We start from the raw sequence: 17,277 nt of genomic DNA on the forward strand, positions 1-17,277 counted from the left end.
TCAATCAATTAGATTCCAAATTCTCCACCATGGTCGAGATCAAGGATGTCAGGCACAAGACCTACACAAGACTGGAATGGGCTACAAGACTATTGCCAAGAAGCTTGGTGAGAAGGTGACAACGATTATTCGCAAATGGAAGAAACACAAAATAACTGTCAACCTCCCTCAGTCTGGGGCTCCATGCAAGATCTCACCTCGTGGAGTTTCAATGATCATGAGAATGATGAGGAATCAGCCAGAACTACACAGGAGGATCTTGTCAATGGTCTCAAGGCAGCTGGGACCATAGTCACCAAGAAAACAACTGTAACACACTACGCCATGAAGGACTGAAATCCTGCAGCGCCTGCAAGGTCCCTCTGCTCAAGAAAGCACATATACAGGCCCATCTGAAGTTTGTCAGTGAATGTCTGAATGATTCAGAGGAGACCTGGGTGAAAGTGTTGTGGTCAGATGAGATCAAAATCTTTGGCATCAACTCAACTCACTGTGTTTGGAGGAGGAGGAATGCTGCCTGTGACTCCAAGAATATCATCCTCACCGTCAAACATGGAAGTGGAAACATTATGCTTTGAGGATGTTTTTCTGCTACGGGGATAGGACAACCTCACCATATCAACAGGATGATGGATGGGGCCATGTACCGTCAAATCTTGGGTGAGAACCTCCTTCCCTCAGCCAGGGCATTGAAAATACATCACGGATGGGTATTCCAGCATGACAATGACCCACAACACACGGCCAAGTCAACAAAGGAGTGGCTCAAGAAGAGCACATTAAGGTCCTGGAGTGGCCTAGCCAGTCTCCAAACCTTAATCCCATAGAAAATCTGTGGAGAGAGCTGCAGGTTCGAGTTGCCACATGTCAGCCTCAAAACCTTCATGACTTGGAGAGGATCTGCAAAGAGGAGTGGGACAAAATCCTCTGGGGATGTGTGCAAACCTGGTGGCCAACTACAAGCAACATCTGACCTCTGTGATTGCCAACAAGGGTTTTGCCACCAAGTACTAAGTCATGTTTTGCAAAGGGGTCAAATACTTCTTTCACTCATTAAAATGCAAATCAACTGATAACTTTTTTGAAATGCATTTTTCTGGATATTTTTGTTGTTATTCTGTCTCTCTCTGTTACAATAAACCTACCATTAAAATGATAGACTGATCATTTTTTGTCAGTGGGCAAATGTACAAAATCAACAGGGATCAAATAATTTTTCCCTCACTGTACATGTTTTAATTCTGACATGGATTCCATCAAATAAAAAGGCATAGACACAGCTGATGTAAAGTCATGATCTCAGCTTTGGTACAAACTTTGCAATTTACCACCAATTTTCAGAGTAAAAGTTTCTCCAAAGAAAAATGAGTGTCATTATCACACATATAACTCTCGTGATCAAAACTCTGTTGGTGTCCCAAAATGGCCCAGAGGTTTCTCATCACTCCTTGAAATAAAATACTTTTTCTGCTACAGGTTATGCTTGCCATAATCACATAGCAAATATGCGTAATATATCATTATATTTTCATTTCACAAGCAGCTATCTGATAAAGCTATTTATTAAAAATAAATCCCAGGGATGAATTTTGCTATCTAAAGAATATCTAGGTTTTAATCTGATAAAAGGAAGCAGATAACTGCTCTACCTCAGTATTTGCTTAAAAGAAATATTATGAATCAGGAGAGAGCCGTACTAGTCCGTGGTAGCCAAGAATCAGGAGTCTGTTCATCTGTTCACGCCAAAATGTTTTATTAAAAGCTTTTGTGAGTGCATTTCCTCAGACTGACCCTGAATTTAAAACAATATTGCCAACGATACCTCTGATGACATGAGCTATTGCTCACAAAAGCTTATGACTTTTGTTAGTCAGAAAAGATGCTACCAGACTTCTTCACATTTTTTGAATAACTATCAGGAGTCCCTATAGGAAGAACACTATAACGATACCCATGACGCTGATTCACAAGTTTAGAAGGGAACAAACACAGATGTTCTTCACTTTTTCTCGACCTTTCGGCCACGAGCCAAACCTCTGGGGCTGGTGGTGGAGGGGCGTAGAGGCCGGCCTATGCTTCAGCATGAGTTCCATTCCTAACTCTGCCTTTAGCCCGAATTTGGACTTTAGGTGGAACTTGTATTTGTAAGTGGGCTACCTATTGCTCTGGTTGCCTTTCCTTGAACGAAACTGATGAAAACCAGCTGAATATTAAAAATGCACGGCTGAAAGCATTTTTCAGCAGTTTGTTGGCTCAAGGAAGGAAAATGCCAATTGCATCTAGAGGTTGTTCTTAAGCCTGACATTCTTAACCTGGGCATTTTAACCTCTATGCCATATGACTAAATAGATAAATTCTGCAAATCAGATCCTCTTTTTAAAAATGCAGCATTCGTGAATCACCCACGCCAGCTGACCACAGGAAGCTGCTGAGCTAACCACCCCCTCCCCAAGCGTTGGACCACAAGAGGAGTAGGCTGCCTTCAACGCCAAGGACTGTCCTACTAAAAAGGGAGCCTTATATAGAAAATCTCCCCCCCCCAAAAAAAACCCCAAAGGAATGGAGCCAGAGCCATAAAGTAGGGAGAAATCGGTTCAGAAAAGGGGGCATCCAGCATGTGCCGGGGTCAGCCAGAGGAATTATTAACCAGGAAGGTTATTTTACTTACCTCCATCACAATTTTTTCACACACTGGGGAGATTCAATCACAATTATTTTTAGTAAAAAGTATGTCTGGGTTTGATTTAACCCAAATAGATGTTCTTCAGGGAGAGAGATGTAGAATTCATTTTAAATGGAACACCCCCTTAAAGCCATTCTTTAGCCAGACCGTTCCCACATTTATTTTCTTCCAAAATCGAGCAGTGTTCTGAGTAGCAATGAAAGAGGGAGAAACTTTGAGAAACCACTAGGAGTTCCACCACATCCAGGTCAATTAATTATTATGGACCTTTGGAAAGCATTTTGCTGCACCAAGAATGGAACTATCAATAATTTTTAAAATGTCATTTGTAAAATGTTCACAAGAAGGTCTTATTTATGGCCATGTTTAATTCTGGTAAAAAAAAAAAAAAGGAATTTTCTGGACTGCAAATTCTTGGAACTAAGTTTTGCTTCATTCCCCCCTTTCCGTCATCTCCCCCGTCCGCCTATTTACAGACTGCTGCTGCCCCTTTCCATCACCATCTCCTGTTTTTCTAGACATTGCAGGAGTCATGCCATGCCACTCTGCCTTGCCCCCAAACTAAAAAGGAATAAACAATAAGGTACCCCAAGAGAGAGAAGGAGGCCTTTGTACTTCTTTCTCACCCCGAAATCCAGCAAAGCTGAGCTGCTTGTCTGGGTTCTAGGAAGGGGATCCGCCTCTGCAAGTGTCCGTGGGTCAAGCTGGCCCAAACGGAGAGGCTGAAAGTGGAAAAGATCCCTCACCTCCAAGGAGCTCCTTAAAATGAGAAACTCACTCTCAACAAAGTAAGAAGTGGCATTTAACAAATAACCAAATGTGAGGGTTAGTTCTGTGACTTCCCAGAAGGCAAATGCAAAGATATTAGCACTTATTCAGCTATTTTTACAATATTCACAGTCTTCGCACAGGATCTGCATATTCTCACAATATAGAAAGAGCAAAGTTATAACATCATCATAATTTTTAAAATTATAAAAATACATAACTATTAATAAATGTAGCTATCCAAGACACTGCTCTGCAATTTATTTCTTTTTAGGAACTGGCTAGAGATATTTTGAATGAGTATTGAGAATCACACAAAAGAATCACATCAGCCCCATCTTAATACAGTTATGCTATAAGTAAAATGGGGGCAAAAGACCCAAAACTTACTTTGGTGAATCCAATTTGCTCCTTACGGAATTTTTCCAGAGGCTTGATCAACAAATTACTGGCATTTTGCACCTGTGGGGAAAATGTAGCGAAATAATAAATAGGCAACACTGAACCCTTTAAATTTGCATGATTTGGTCTTCAGCTGTGCTCCAGAACTAATTTTGTAGTAACTCATTTGAGAGTCTGCAGAGCTAAGAAGGACCTTAGGGCTCTGACATGAGTTCACATGAGCACAGTTTGGCCAGGTTCTCACATAAAACTAAGTCTTCTTCTGGATTAGTGTGTAATGTGAGACCAATCACATTGGCCTTTTCAAGAAACCATAATTAAAAGCTAATCATTGAAAGGCATAACAGAAATCATGATATGGTGGACTTCCGGTGGCATTTGCCGCGTCAATGGCGGCTTTTTTTTTAGCCGCCCATCTCGGGATTGTGTAAGAGCCAGCAAGACAGCGACTATCAGCTGTTTTGTGGCTTGGAACTTTCTTCCCGGGCAAAGGAAAGAAGGTGAGTTTTTTCCCGGATAGAAGTCGAGCTCCTCTAGTCTCCCAGAGATTATTTTTGGGGAGACGAAAGGTGAGAGCTCCTTTGGAGTCTGGAATAACTCCGCATATCAAGATGCCTTTGTTCTCCAGCGGAGAACGAAGCTAGACGCTGCTTCCACATCTGCTACATAAGAAGAACTGTAAGTAAAATTTAAAGCAGACAGAGTTGTTCAGGAGGATCAGAACTGTGCTGAATTTTAACTTTAACTCAAGAAAGAAATATTGTCTTCTCCAACTATTATTTTAACGATTGGAGTGAAAGGAAAAATGGCGGAGGAATCCTGTTTCTTTGTTTGAGGACTTTTACTTGGCAACAAAGTTTCAATAATGTAACAGACTTTGCTTAGTTAAAGAGTTTTTCTCTTTTTTGAGTAAGGGGAGTTGTTTTTATTACCCCTTTATTTTATTTTGTTATAAGAAGTGGTTTTTTTCTTTTTTTTCTTCTTTTTTTTCTCATCTCTTGTTTTTTAAAATGGCTTCAAAACGCCATGGAATTTCTTCTCTTTCTAAAGTTTCAATTCCCTCTCCAGTAACACAGACTATACAGCAACCTAAGCTTAAGTCTCCTCCACCCTCTCCCCCATCTCAAGTACTCACACTTAAAGATATACAGAATGTTGTAGAGAATGTTGTACAGGATGCTTTGGAGAAAACTGTGCAAAAGATTAAGTTGGAGACAGCAGAACTTTTGGAGCAGAAAAATCATCAGATGAGGGAAGATATTGTGCTGGCTCTTCAGGGGCTTGCGGCCCACATAGAACGCCTGGATGATAGGGTGGATGAGGTGGTTGGAAATGTTGAAAGATTAGAAGGAAGAGTTGAAAGAGTTGAAAATAATGTGGATGCAGCACAGAATGAAATTATAATGTCACAATACAGAGATATGGAGTTTGCTTTGAGAATAAGAGGGTTGAAGGAGAATGTGCAAGAGAATTTGAAAGAAGAGACTGCAGCAGAATTAGCATCCATTTTGGGATGTGGATTTGAAGAAATGCTGAGAGATATAGAAAAAACCTTTAGAGTTAATTCATGGATTGCGAAGCAGAGAAATTTACCAAGAGATGTGGTCATTTATTTTTCCAGGAGATCACTTCGTAATGAAATTATACAGGCTTTTTATAAGCAAAGATTTCAAATTGCAGCTCAAGATGTTATAATTTTAAAAGAAATACCTCCAAAAATTCTTAGAAGAAGAAAGGACTTTGCTTTTTTGGCTGAGGAGCTTAAGAAACGACAGATTCAATTTAGATGGGATGTACCTGTTGGCATAGTGGTGAATTATGTTGGAACACATTATAGACTTAATACAATTTTAAAAGCAAGAGATTTTTATGTTTCTGTTCTGAAGGCAGGTGCACCACCATCTCCAAGATCTAGAAGAAATGAAAGTAAGTCTGAAGGACAGTTGGATGCAGGATCAATGCCATTAGTAGGAGAAGAGTTGTTGGTTGAATCTATGCAGCAGTGTTTGGAGATAAGAGAAGATCCAAGGGAACAGAGAAGACTCGTGCAGCCCATAAACGTAGAGAAAAAGAACAACAAAAGGTAGATGCTGGAATTACAATTGTAATTACAATTACAGGTGGCTACCTCTGAGCCAGTGGGAGGAACAAGACCGAAGAGGTCATCAACTGCAGATTTAGATGCAGTGTTCCAAAGGCTTCAAGCCACTAGAGATGGCAAAGTTCCTGACATGGAATGTTAATGGCTTGAATTCACCACAGAAAAGAAAGTATTTTACTACTTGAAACAACATAAGAATGATGTTATATGTTTGGAAGAGACTCATATTGCTTTAAAGGATGAAAAATATTTGATTAATTCCCGGCTGGGAATACACTTTACAGCCTCTGCTCCGAAGAAAAAAGCAGGAGTAGTCATTTATGTGAGGAAAGACTTATCACCGAAGTTAATTGATTCTGATCCACAAGGAAGATATGTTATTATTAAATTATTATTAAATGCCAAGAGAAGTCTTGTCATTGGACTATATGCTCCTAATCAGCAACAAAAATATTTTTATAAATTGATACATCAGAAAATAATTCAATTGGATTACAAATCAGTAATTATGATGGGAGATTGGAATGGTATTTTAGATTCAAGCAAAGACAAGAAGGGTTCTTTTAAATCTCCTAATCATGCAAATTTACCTAAAGTTTTTTTTATTTATTTAAAGGATGATTTGGAACTTAGAGACATTTGGCATGAACGAAATATGGAAGAAAGAGATTTTACCTTTTTTTCGGACAGGCATCAGTCGTACTCCAGAATTGACTTTTTTTAAATTACTAATGATCTTTTTTCTAGGGTGAAGAATGCTAAGATAGTCCCCAGAATATTGTTAGACCATAGTCCTGTATGGATGGAGTTATCTACTGGAGATGGGAATAGAAGGACTTGGAGATTGAATGAAAATTTATTTAGATATGAGGGGAATGTACAGAGATGTAGAGATTATTTAAAGCAGTGGTTCTCAAACTGTGGGTCGGGACCCCATTTGGGGTTGAACGACCATTTCATGGGGGTCGCCAAACAACGCAGTCCGCCATTTTTTTCTCTTTTTCCTTAGCTGTGCTACTCCCTTTTATTCTTTTGGCTTTTGAAAGCCAATAGAATAGAGTCTAATTCTATTGGCTTTCAAAAGCCAGTAGGAATTGTCCAGGCTGTCTCTGCCCTGCTGAGCCTGCCAAAAGTCCCATTCTGCAAACAGTGCTGCACCAGTTGAGTAGTCCTCGACTTACAACCGGTTGGGAGTCGCGGCATTAAAAAGGTTGAGAACCACTGATTTAAAGGGATTTTTTCTTTTGAATATGCATAAGGGTACTTCGATGCCAATGGTATGGGATGCCAGTAAAGCATATATGAGAGGGGTCTTGATTCATATGAATAATGCACATAGACGCAAACGGATGCAGAAACATAAAGAGTTGGAAGTAGAGATTAAATCTAAGGAAAAGGCTCTTACATGAAATCCATTGGACAATAATTTAAAGGCTTCTATTATCTTGCTTAAGGAGCAATTTAATATGTTAATAGCTGATCAGATTGCAATTAATTTGAGGTATATGAAACATAATATATTTTGCAATGCAAACAAACCTGGTAGGTGGTTGGCTTACCAACTACGAAAGAAACAGAAATCAAGGATTATAGAGAAAATAAACTATAAAGGTAAAGAAGTTTATCAACAAAATTTGATTAAAAGGAGTTTTTTAGATTTTTATTCAAAGTTATATGCTAGTGAAAGCATACAAGTTTCAGATATAGAAAAATACTTACAGGAATCACATTTTCCTAAACTTATTATTGATCAAAGAGATGAGATTAATGGTTTAATTACTTCTGAAGAGATTGTTTGGGCAATTAAACAATTAAAAGTTGGTAAGGCTCCAGGTACAGATGGATTAACAGCAATTTACTATAAAATGTTATCTGAAGAAATGATAGAACCATTGAAGGAACTTTTTAACAGTATTTTGTTGGGAGCAGAGGTACCTCCATCATGGAGAAGGGCTTTTATATCATTGGTTCCAAAGGAGGACCAAGATTTGACCCAGCCCAAAAATTATAGGCCTATATCTCTTTTGAATACAGATTATAAGATTTTTTTCAAAAATATTGGCAAATAGATTAATGCGAGTTTTGAAGCAATTGATTCATAGTGATCAATCTGGATTTATAACTGGAAGATATATGAAATATAATGTTAGACAAATTGTTAATCTAATTGAGTATTTAGACAAGAACAATCAAATTCCCGCGGCTTTGATTTTTTTAGATGCTGAAAAAGCTTTTGATCAATTAGATTGGCAATTCTTATTCAGAGTAGTAGAGGAAATGAATTTTGGAGATAAATTTTTATCTGCCCTTAAGGCTATATATCAACAACAATCTGCACAAATCATAGTTAATGGGGGATTAACAGAAGCATTTAAAATTGAAAAGGGTACAAGACAGGGATGTCCTTTATCACCATTGTTATTTGTTTTAACAATGGAGATTTTACTTATCAAAATTCGGGAGTCACCTTGTATAAAGGGAATAAAAATAAATAAGAATGATTATAGGTTGAGAGCTTTTGCCAATGATTTGGTTGTGACATTATCTCAACCGACAGATTCGGTTAGGGATTTGGTTGAAATTTTAATTCAGTACGGAGAGGTTTCTGGTTTTAAGGTAAATAATAATACTAAAATATTATCGAAAAATATGTCTATGAAGGAAAAGGATATTATGGTTAAATTAACAGGTTTTGAAATAGTGAGAAAGGTTAAATATTTAGGAGTATGTATAACAGCTTCTAATGTTAAATTGTATAAAAATAACTATGAGACATCATGGGTAAAAGTGCAAAAGGACTTAAATGATTGGAAAAAATTACAATTATCTTTGTTGAGGAGAATCTCGGCAGTTAAAATGAATATACTTCCAAACTTTCTTTTTTTATTTCAGATGATACCTATTTTGAAAAAAGATGCTAATCTGGAGGAATGGCAAAAGGGGATTAACAAATTCATTTGGGCAGGGAAAAAGCCGAGAGTTAAATTCAAAATTATGCAGGATACACGGGAAAGAGGAGGACTAAAGGCGCCCAATTTAAAATTGTACTATGATGCAGTAGCTCAACTTAACAAATAAAAATATTCTTTCTCTTGAGCAGCGGTTCTCAACCTGTGGGTCACAACCCCATTTGGGATCGAACGACCATTTCACGGGGGTCGCCAAACAGCGCAGTCCGCCATTTTTTCCCCTTTTCCTTAGCTGTGCTACTCCCTTTTATTCTATTGGCTTTTGAAAGCCAATAGAATAGACTCTCTTGAATAGAGTCTAATTCTATTGGCTTTCAAAAACTAATCGGAATTGTCCAGGCTGTCTCTGCCCTGCTGAGCCCGCCAAAAGTCCCATTCTGCAAACGGTGCTGCAAGCTGTCTGGAAGTTTCCACCCCTCCCTGCTGAGCAACTACTAAAAATGTAAGTAAAAGAGGGCCAGGGGTGGGAGGTGGGAGACCGACGGGCACAGGGAGGGTTGCTGGCGCGCATGGGGCCCAGCGGGTGCCTTACCTCCCTTGGGCTGGGCCAGCTGGTGGCCAGCTGGTGGCCCAGCCGGTGGTCGGCCTGCTCTGTCTCTGCCGCTTGCCAGCTACGCCTCATCCGGTGCAGGGGGCGGCACCACGCATGTGCGGTGCTCCTGGGCAGGGAAAATCCTCGACTTACAACCAGTTGGGTAGTCCTCGACTTACGACTAGTTGGGTAGTCCTCGACTTACAACCAGTTGGGTAGTCCTCGACTTACGACCGGTTGGGGAGTCCTCGACTTACGACCGGTTGGGGGTCACAGCATTAAAAAGGTTGAGAACCACTGCTCTTGAGGGATGGGATTTATTATATGGATGGCACGCGTATTTAATTTATGATAAAAAAGTTGATCAGGTTTTTAAAACCCATATTTTGAGAAGTGCCTTGTTGCGTGTCTGGAAGAAATATTATTATAGGTTAAATTATGAAATCCCAATTTGGGGGATTCCTGGACACGTGATAGAGGGAGTATCTACGGGAGTAAATTTGGATAAGATTTCTTACAAGGAATTACTTAGTTTGGTTGTGCAGCATTGGCAATTAAAGCCCTTAACCGAGTTGAAGCAAGAAAATATTGTATATTCTTGGTTTTATTATAATCAATTGTTAGTGAGGTAGAGTATAGATCAAAAGGTTGGTATCACTTTAGAGGATGTGAATTTGGTAAAACAGATTAAAGATCAAAGTCGAGCTCATATAAAAAGAATTTATAGTGCCTTAATAGAATTGGATGCTGAAACGGAGTTAGTTAAAGATTGTATAGTCAAATGGGCTCAAAATATTCAAGATCCAATTTTATTGGATACATGGGAGACAATTTGGTTAGAAATGTAAAATTTACTCAAGCACAAAATTTAAGAGAAAATTTTTATAAAATGTTTTATAGACGGCATTTGGATCCCCAAAAGTTGTCTCGCATGTATCCGAATTTACAGCCCAAATGTTGGAGATGTGGAAATTTAGATGCAACTTATTTTCATATCTGCTGGACCTGTAGAGATGTTAAAGCTTTTTGGATTAAGATTTGGTGAAATATTCAAAAGATTTTTAAGAGAAAGATAAAGTTTACTCTGCAATTATTTTTGTTGGGTATTATTGTAGATTTTGATGTTAAAGAAATCAATTTGATGTTGAATCTTATAACAGCTGCAATATTATTGGTGGGGCAATATTGGAAGAAAAACTCACTGCCTACTTTGGAAGAATGGATACTTAAGGTGTCTAATTTAGCAGAAATGGCAAAAATCTCCGCCTATTTGAAGGACCATTCACAAGAAAGATACATTGTGGTTTGGAGAAGATGGATTGATTATATTCAAAAGAAATATGAAACTGAAAAGTATTACCTTGCTTTTGAGTAGATTTTAGATAATTATTAATTGTTTTAATTATATTATTATTATTGTTTTAATTGGTTAATATTTGTTTTGAGAAGGAGCTAACGTGTGTTATGGTTTTGATTGATAGTATAGTTGGTTTATGTTAGTTAGATTATGTTTGTTTATTTGTTACCCTGTAATCAGTTCTGGAAAGTGGGGGAGGGGGGAAGGGGTGGGGGTTTATATTGTAATAAATTTGTAAAACTTATAATAAAAAAAAAGAAATCATGATATGGTGCAATAGGGTTTGTATAATGTAATGTTGTGCTTTCAGGAAACCTCCCTGCTCCAACAGTTTGGAGACATCAGTTGCCGAGAGCTCTACAACGTATCAAACATCTCCTTAGAACCTGCAAGATCCTGGACTGATCAGGTTCCCTGGAAGGGAGGTTTTTTTTTTTAATTGAAGTGAAAGAAGAGTGGAAAAACCTGAAAGAAAGGGGACATACAGCTTTGTAAGGGAAATGAGCATATTTAGCATGCACCAGAAATGCAACTGTTTGATTTAAAAACTCCACAAGAAATACCCACAGTAATTAAGACGTTTTAATTAAGGAATCCAATAATACACAGAATCCCAGAAAACTCATGGAAAGAAGGTAGCTTGTTAAAATGGGGTAGATCTGTACTGACTCTTTTCTGCAGGGAATTCTGCAAGGGCAGTAGGTTAGCATTATTCTAGCTATTGCTAATCTTAATTTGGCTGGGTTTAGACAGCAAACATGGATCATGAAAATAGAATAGAATAGAATAGAATAGAATAGAATAGAATAGAATAGAATAGAATAGAATAGAATAGGGAAGGGACCTTGGAGGCTTTCTAGTCCAGCCCCCTGCTCAAGCAGGAGAACCTATACCATCTCAGACAAGTGACCGTCTAGCCTCTTTTTAAAAATCTCCATGATGGAGCGCTCACGACTTATGGGGGCAAGCTATTCCACTGGTTAATTGTCCTCACTGTCAGGAAGTTTTTCCTTAATTCCAGGTTGCTTCTCTCTTTGTTCAGTTTCCAACTATTGTTTCTCATCCTTCCGTCTGGTGCTCTGGTGAACAACCTGACCCATTCTGCCTTGTGGCAGCCCCTCAGATACTGGAGCACTGCTATCATGTCTCCCCTATTTCTTCTTTTCTTTAGACTAGCCAAACCCAAGTCCTGCAGCCATTCTTCGTATGTTTTAGTCTCCAAGCCTTTGATCATCTTAGTTGCTCTTCTCTGAATTTTTTCCAAATTCTCAACATCTTTTTTTGTGATATGGAGACTAAATTGGCTACAGTATTCCAGGTGTGGTCTCACTAGGACTTTATAAAGCGGTACTAATGCTTGTGTGATCTTGATTCTATGCCTCTGTTTATACATCCCAGGACTGTATTAGTTTTTTTGGCTGCTGCTGCACACTGCTGGCTCATAGTCAAGTGGTAATAATAATAATAATAATAATAATAATAATAATAATAATAATAATAATAATAGTAGTAGTAGTAGTAGTAGTAGTAGTAGTAGTAGTAGTAGTAAAGTTGGAAGGGACCTTGGAGGTCTTCTAGTCCAACTCCCTGCTCAGGCAGGAAACCCTATACCATATCGGACAAATGGCTGTCCAGTCTCTTCTTAAAAACCTCCAGGGTTGGAGCATTCACTGCTTCTGGAGGCAGGTTGTTCCACTGGTTAATTCTTCTGTCAGGAAGTTTCTCCTTAGTTCTAGATTGCTTTTCTCCTTGCTTAGTTTCCACCCATTGCTTCTTGTCCTGCCTTTAGGCACCTTGGAAAATAATTTGACACCCTCTTCTTTGGGGCAGCCCCTGAGATATTGGAACACTGCTATCATGTTCCCCTCGTCCTTCTCTTCATTAAACTAAACATACCCAATTCCAGCAGCCGTTCCTTATATGCTTTAGCCTCCAGTCCCCTAATCATCTTTGTTGCTCTTCTCTGTACTCTTTCTAGAGTCTCAACATCTTTTTTTATATTGTGGTGACCAAAATTGGATGCAGTATTCCAGGTGTAGTCTTACTAAGGCTTTATAAAGCTGTACTAACACTTCACGTGATCTTGATTCTATCCCACTGTTAATGCAGCCTAGCATTGTGTTGGCTTTTTTGGTAGCTGCAGCACACTGCTGGCTCATATTTAAGTGATTGTCCACTAGGACTCCAAGGTCCCTCTCACAGTTACTACTATTGAGCAAGGTACCTCCTACACTATATCTGTGCATATGGTTTTTCTTGCCTAAATGTAGAACCTTGCTTTTTTCACCATTGAATTTCATTTTGTTAGTTAGTGCCCAGTGTTCAAGTCTGTCCAGATCCTTCTGTCTTCTGGAGTGTTGGCTATTCCTGCCAGCTTGGTGTTGTCTGACCTAGTGGTCATCCACTAGGACTCCAAAGTCCCTCTCACAGTTGCTGTTTTTGAGCCAGGTCTCGCCTAATCTGTAGTTTTACAGATTGTTCCTGCCTAAATATAAAACTTTGCTTTTCTCCACATTAAAACTCATTTTGTTGGATAGGGCCCAGTTTAGTGTCATCTGCAAATTTGAGTTCCCCTTCTATTCCCCCACCTAGGTCATTTATGAAGATAGTGAAGAGTACTGGGCCTAAGACGCAGCCTTGTGATACCCCACTGCTTACTTCTCTCCATGTGGATGTAGTGCCATTGAGGACTACTCATTGAGTATGGTTTGCCAGCCAGCTACAGATCCATCTGGTGGTGAAGTTGTCTATCCCACCTTTTTCTAGCTTACTAAGCAGCAGGTTGCAATCTACTTTGTTGAATGCCTTACTGAAGTCTAAATATACTATGTCCACAGCATTTTGCTGCTCTACTAATTTAGTCACTTTATCAAAAAAATGAAATAAGATTGGTTTGGCATGATCTGATTTTAACAAACCCATGCTGGCTACTAGTTATAACTCTGTTATAACTTTCTAGTTGTTCGCAGATCTGTTTTTTGATTATCTTTTCTATGATCTTCCCAGGTATTGATGTTAAACTGATTGGTCTGTAATTTCCTGGGTCTTTTTTTCCCCCTTTCATGAAGATGGGAACCACATCAGCCCTTTTCCAATCCTCAGGTACTTCCCCGGTGCTCCAGGATTTATGAAAGACGTGGTTCTGAGATAACATCTGCCAGCTCCTTCAGAACTCTGAGATGTAATCTGTTGGGTCCCAGTGATTTATATTCGTCAAGGTTGGATAGTTGTTCTCTTACCATTTTCTTGCTTATTTTAATTTTTGATTCTAGTTTTAACTATTAGGTTAACTATTAAGTTATAACTACTAAGTTATGGTTATAGTTGGTCAAATAAACCAAAACTGCATAGCTTCAGAGTAGATTAAATCATAAGCTAAGATTGACAGCTCCCAACATGCTGGGCCCAAGCCAACCATGCTTTGGGTCATGCTGCATCCCGACCTACTGAATCCTCAGCCCACCTCAGACTACGGAAGAAAGGGAAACATCCTTATTACCATCATGGACCGCTCAAGTTCCACCTCTTGGAGCAACTCAGCAAATTCCTTAAAGGACTCAGCTGAAAAGGAGAGAAAATAATGAGAAAACATTAACTGAGGAATTAATGAATTGAGAGATTAACAGAGTGCCCATTTGGTATAATGGTTAAGCGCCAGACTAGAAAGCAGGAGGCTGTGCGTTCAAGTCCCGCCTTAGCTATGAAAGCCAGCTGGGTGCCTTTGGGCCAGTCACTCTCTCAGCCCAACCCACCTCACAGGATTGTTGCTGTGGGAAAAATAAGAAGAGGAGGACGGTTATGGGATATGTCTGTTGCCTTGAGTTATTTGTAAAACTAATAAAGGTGGGATGCAAACAAAGACTGACTTTCAGAGATGGGAATATAAAGTATTTCCTATTTCCCCCATCTTGCCTTTAGCATCCTCATAGTGGATTATACCCTGAATGTGTAGCTTTCTTGGTGGGTCATCATATCAATGGGTCAGGAGAGATTATCAGGCTGTGACCAGGAGAATCTCTCCAAGAAATCTTCTGAGCAAGTGAGAGGGGTGCCCCAAGTCTCCCATGTCCAAAACAGCTGAAGCATTTCCACATGCTAATTTTATAACTGCCTCAAATCAAACCACATACAACTTTTGCCTCGGCTTTTTGCTTTAATTCAAAAGTGCACAAGAGGATTGATCTTTCCTGTCCCAGCATAACGCTCATGAGTTCTTCCCTTTTCTCATCACCATTATACCTATAGGATCATATGGAATCATCTGTTTGATATTTATGCTGAAAATTTATCCAAATTTTCCCCTCCTTCGGTTTTCCTGTCTTATCCTCAGGGTGTCCAACGCTCACCCGAGACGGCTGGAGGGCAGCCCGGAGGGCCCTGCTGCTTTCTGACACTCATCTTCACTTTGCGGCTGCCGTGGCTGCTCACACCGTCCCCTTAACTACCTATTCTTCCCCAAAATATAAATTCTATACAGTTTTATAAATATTTTCTATATACTGCAATAAAAGAACTGATCTAGCGTTTACTTCCATCTTTCAACACATCCATCTCAAATATCACGAGGTACAATCACTGATTCAGGTCATACAGCTGGGCTGTTTATCGGCTAAGAAATGCAAATAGTGAGCACACTCTTTAGAAAAGCATTCTTAAAAGAGGTACTCCAGATTATTTTCTTGCCATGGAAATAAGTAGAAGCCCAATTTCTGATCAGGACAGAAAATCATACAGCTGCTTTGTCTAAAAAAGAGGAATGGGAGCATGAACACATTTTTTTCAAGAGAAGAAAGTTGCAATGGGTGAAGGGCCTCCCAAGTCATGCTGGAAAGAAGAAGTCGAACGCAGGAGGGTCCCATTCCTGGAAATACACATTCCAGATATTGCTGGGTTCCCCGTGCTGCTGTGCAATGATACATGGATCCCTTGGCCAGGGGAAAACAAGACGTTTTGTACAAGATAGTATGTCTTGTTTTCCTCTGGCCAAGGGATCCATGTAACATTGCACAGCAGCACGGGGAACCCAGCAATATCCGGAATGTGTATTTCCAAGAATGGGACCTCCCGCGTATATCAACGCCAGACATAATTTGAATTTTTAAACTTCACAACTTGCACTTTTCAATGAGACTTCAGCTGACCTAAAACACGGTTCCTGCTCTGGATCTGAGGTGTTTTTTTACTGTTTCAAGTACTGAGCGGCCCATCATAAGAGGGCTGACATGGCAGTTATGGAGAGGCAGTTAAGTATGCCGGATAGGTTTTATGCAAGATATTCTAAACTGAATTACAACCAAGAATTTTATTACTCAAGCGGACATTAAATGGACTTCTAGCACTCAACCCTGACAAGGCAAGAGAGACAGCTGGCCAAAAAAGCACTTACCAATGTTGATTTCATCATCAGTCAGAGTGTCCCCTATGAAGTCAAACTGAAAGGACTGGAGTGTCAGGGAGAATTTCTGGACAGCCAAGGAATAATCTGAGAAAGTTTAAACAGGAGAGTTTCAAACATGAGTATATAAGAAGAGAGATCTCATAGCTGAAGCAGAACACTGATTTTGAACTTTGGCCCCCGAGGAGTTTTGAATGCACCGGTGAGCACCCTCCGTTCCCCCAAACACCCCATTTACAAAGAGGCAACTGCCCCCTGCAGCTGGCTTGCCTGCATCATCTTGGCTCCTCCCCCTTTGCTCCCAATCCCACCCATGACCCCGGCTGGGCTCTGCAACTTCCACAAAAAGCCCTGGATGCAACTCCTGATTGCTGTCTGCCAAAAATGCCTTTGGGGCCAACAGACATTCTTGGAAATAAATCTTACGTTGAAGGCTGGCACTCTATTTTACAGCATGGCAGTTTCTCAATATTTTTTTAATGAAAAAAATCTGTAACATAATCCGGAATCAGAGGGAGGCACCACAGTAAATGTTTACCAACACACTGCTCTCCGTGGCTATTAAACTGCCTTCACCAGTTTTAAAATAAACATGCAGAGGACTTTGTTTGCATTGAAAATGATTTCCAGGAAGGAAGGAAGGAAGGAAGGAAGGAAGGAAGGAAGGAAAAGGAAGGAAGGAAGGAAGGAAGGAAGGAAAGAAAACATCGGCAGGACTGTTCTGAATTTTTTTTCTTCATCTGATGACTGCGTGGATTTGCAAAACTGTTCTCCAGCAAAGCCAGCTGCTGAGCCCTCAGAGAGCCGGTCTTTTTCCACCTTGGATATCGTAACTGGAGATATTGCACCTTATGTGGTTTTCATTGTATATAAATTATACTTCTATTCGAAACCACATTTTTTCAGTATGGTTTTATCACTAACCTTTAACCTTCCCTCTTCATGTTCATATTTGGTGATCAGATTTTCAAGCCATTTTCTTATTATTTATTAGTATTTATTTTATTTATATCAGACCTTTATTATTTTATATAAACAACTCAAAACGGTACACATAAGAATATCGAGTC

At 39.5% G+C, this 17,277-nt stretch overlaps 1 protein-coding gene across 3 annotated transcripts in view; it reads right to left on the reverse strand.

The window, feature by feature from the left end:
• OPHN1 (oligophrenin 1) overlaps positions 1-17,277 on the reverse strand; it is a 151,628-nt gene that overhangs the window by 77,215 nt on the left and 57,136 nt on the right. For all 3 annotated transcript variants that reach the window (XR_005559410.1, XM_039365374.1, XM_039365375.1), the window contains exons 2-4: positions 16,199-16,294; positions 14,312-14,373; positions 3,842-3,913 (exon numbers count right to left, since the gene is read on the reverse strand). Coding sequence is in view for 2 of the 3 variants with exons in the window: in XM_039365374.1 (XP_039221308.1) it covers positions 3,842-3,913; positions 14,312-14,373; positions 16,199-16,294 (230 nt within the window). In the remaining variant the exon portion in view is untranslated. The remainder of the gene's footprint in view (positions 1-3,841; positions 3,914-14,311; positions 14,374-16,198; positions 16,295-17,277) is intronic.

Source organism: Crotalus tigris, unplaced genomic scaffold (assembly GCF_016545835.1).
Source record: "Crotalus tigris isolate CLP2741 ecotype Arizona unplaced genomic scaffold, ASM1654583v1 scf7180000020062.1902635, whole genome shotgun sequence".
NCBI lineage: Eukaryota > Metazoa > Chordata > Lepidosauria > Squamata > Viperidae > Crotalus > Crotalus tigris.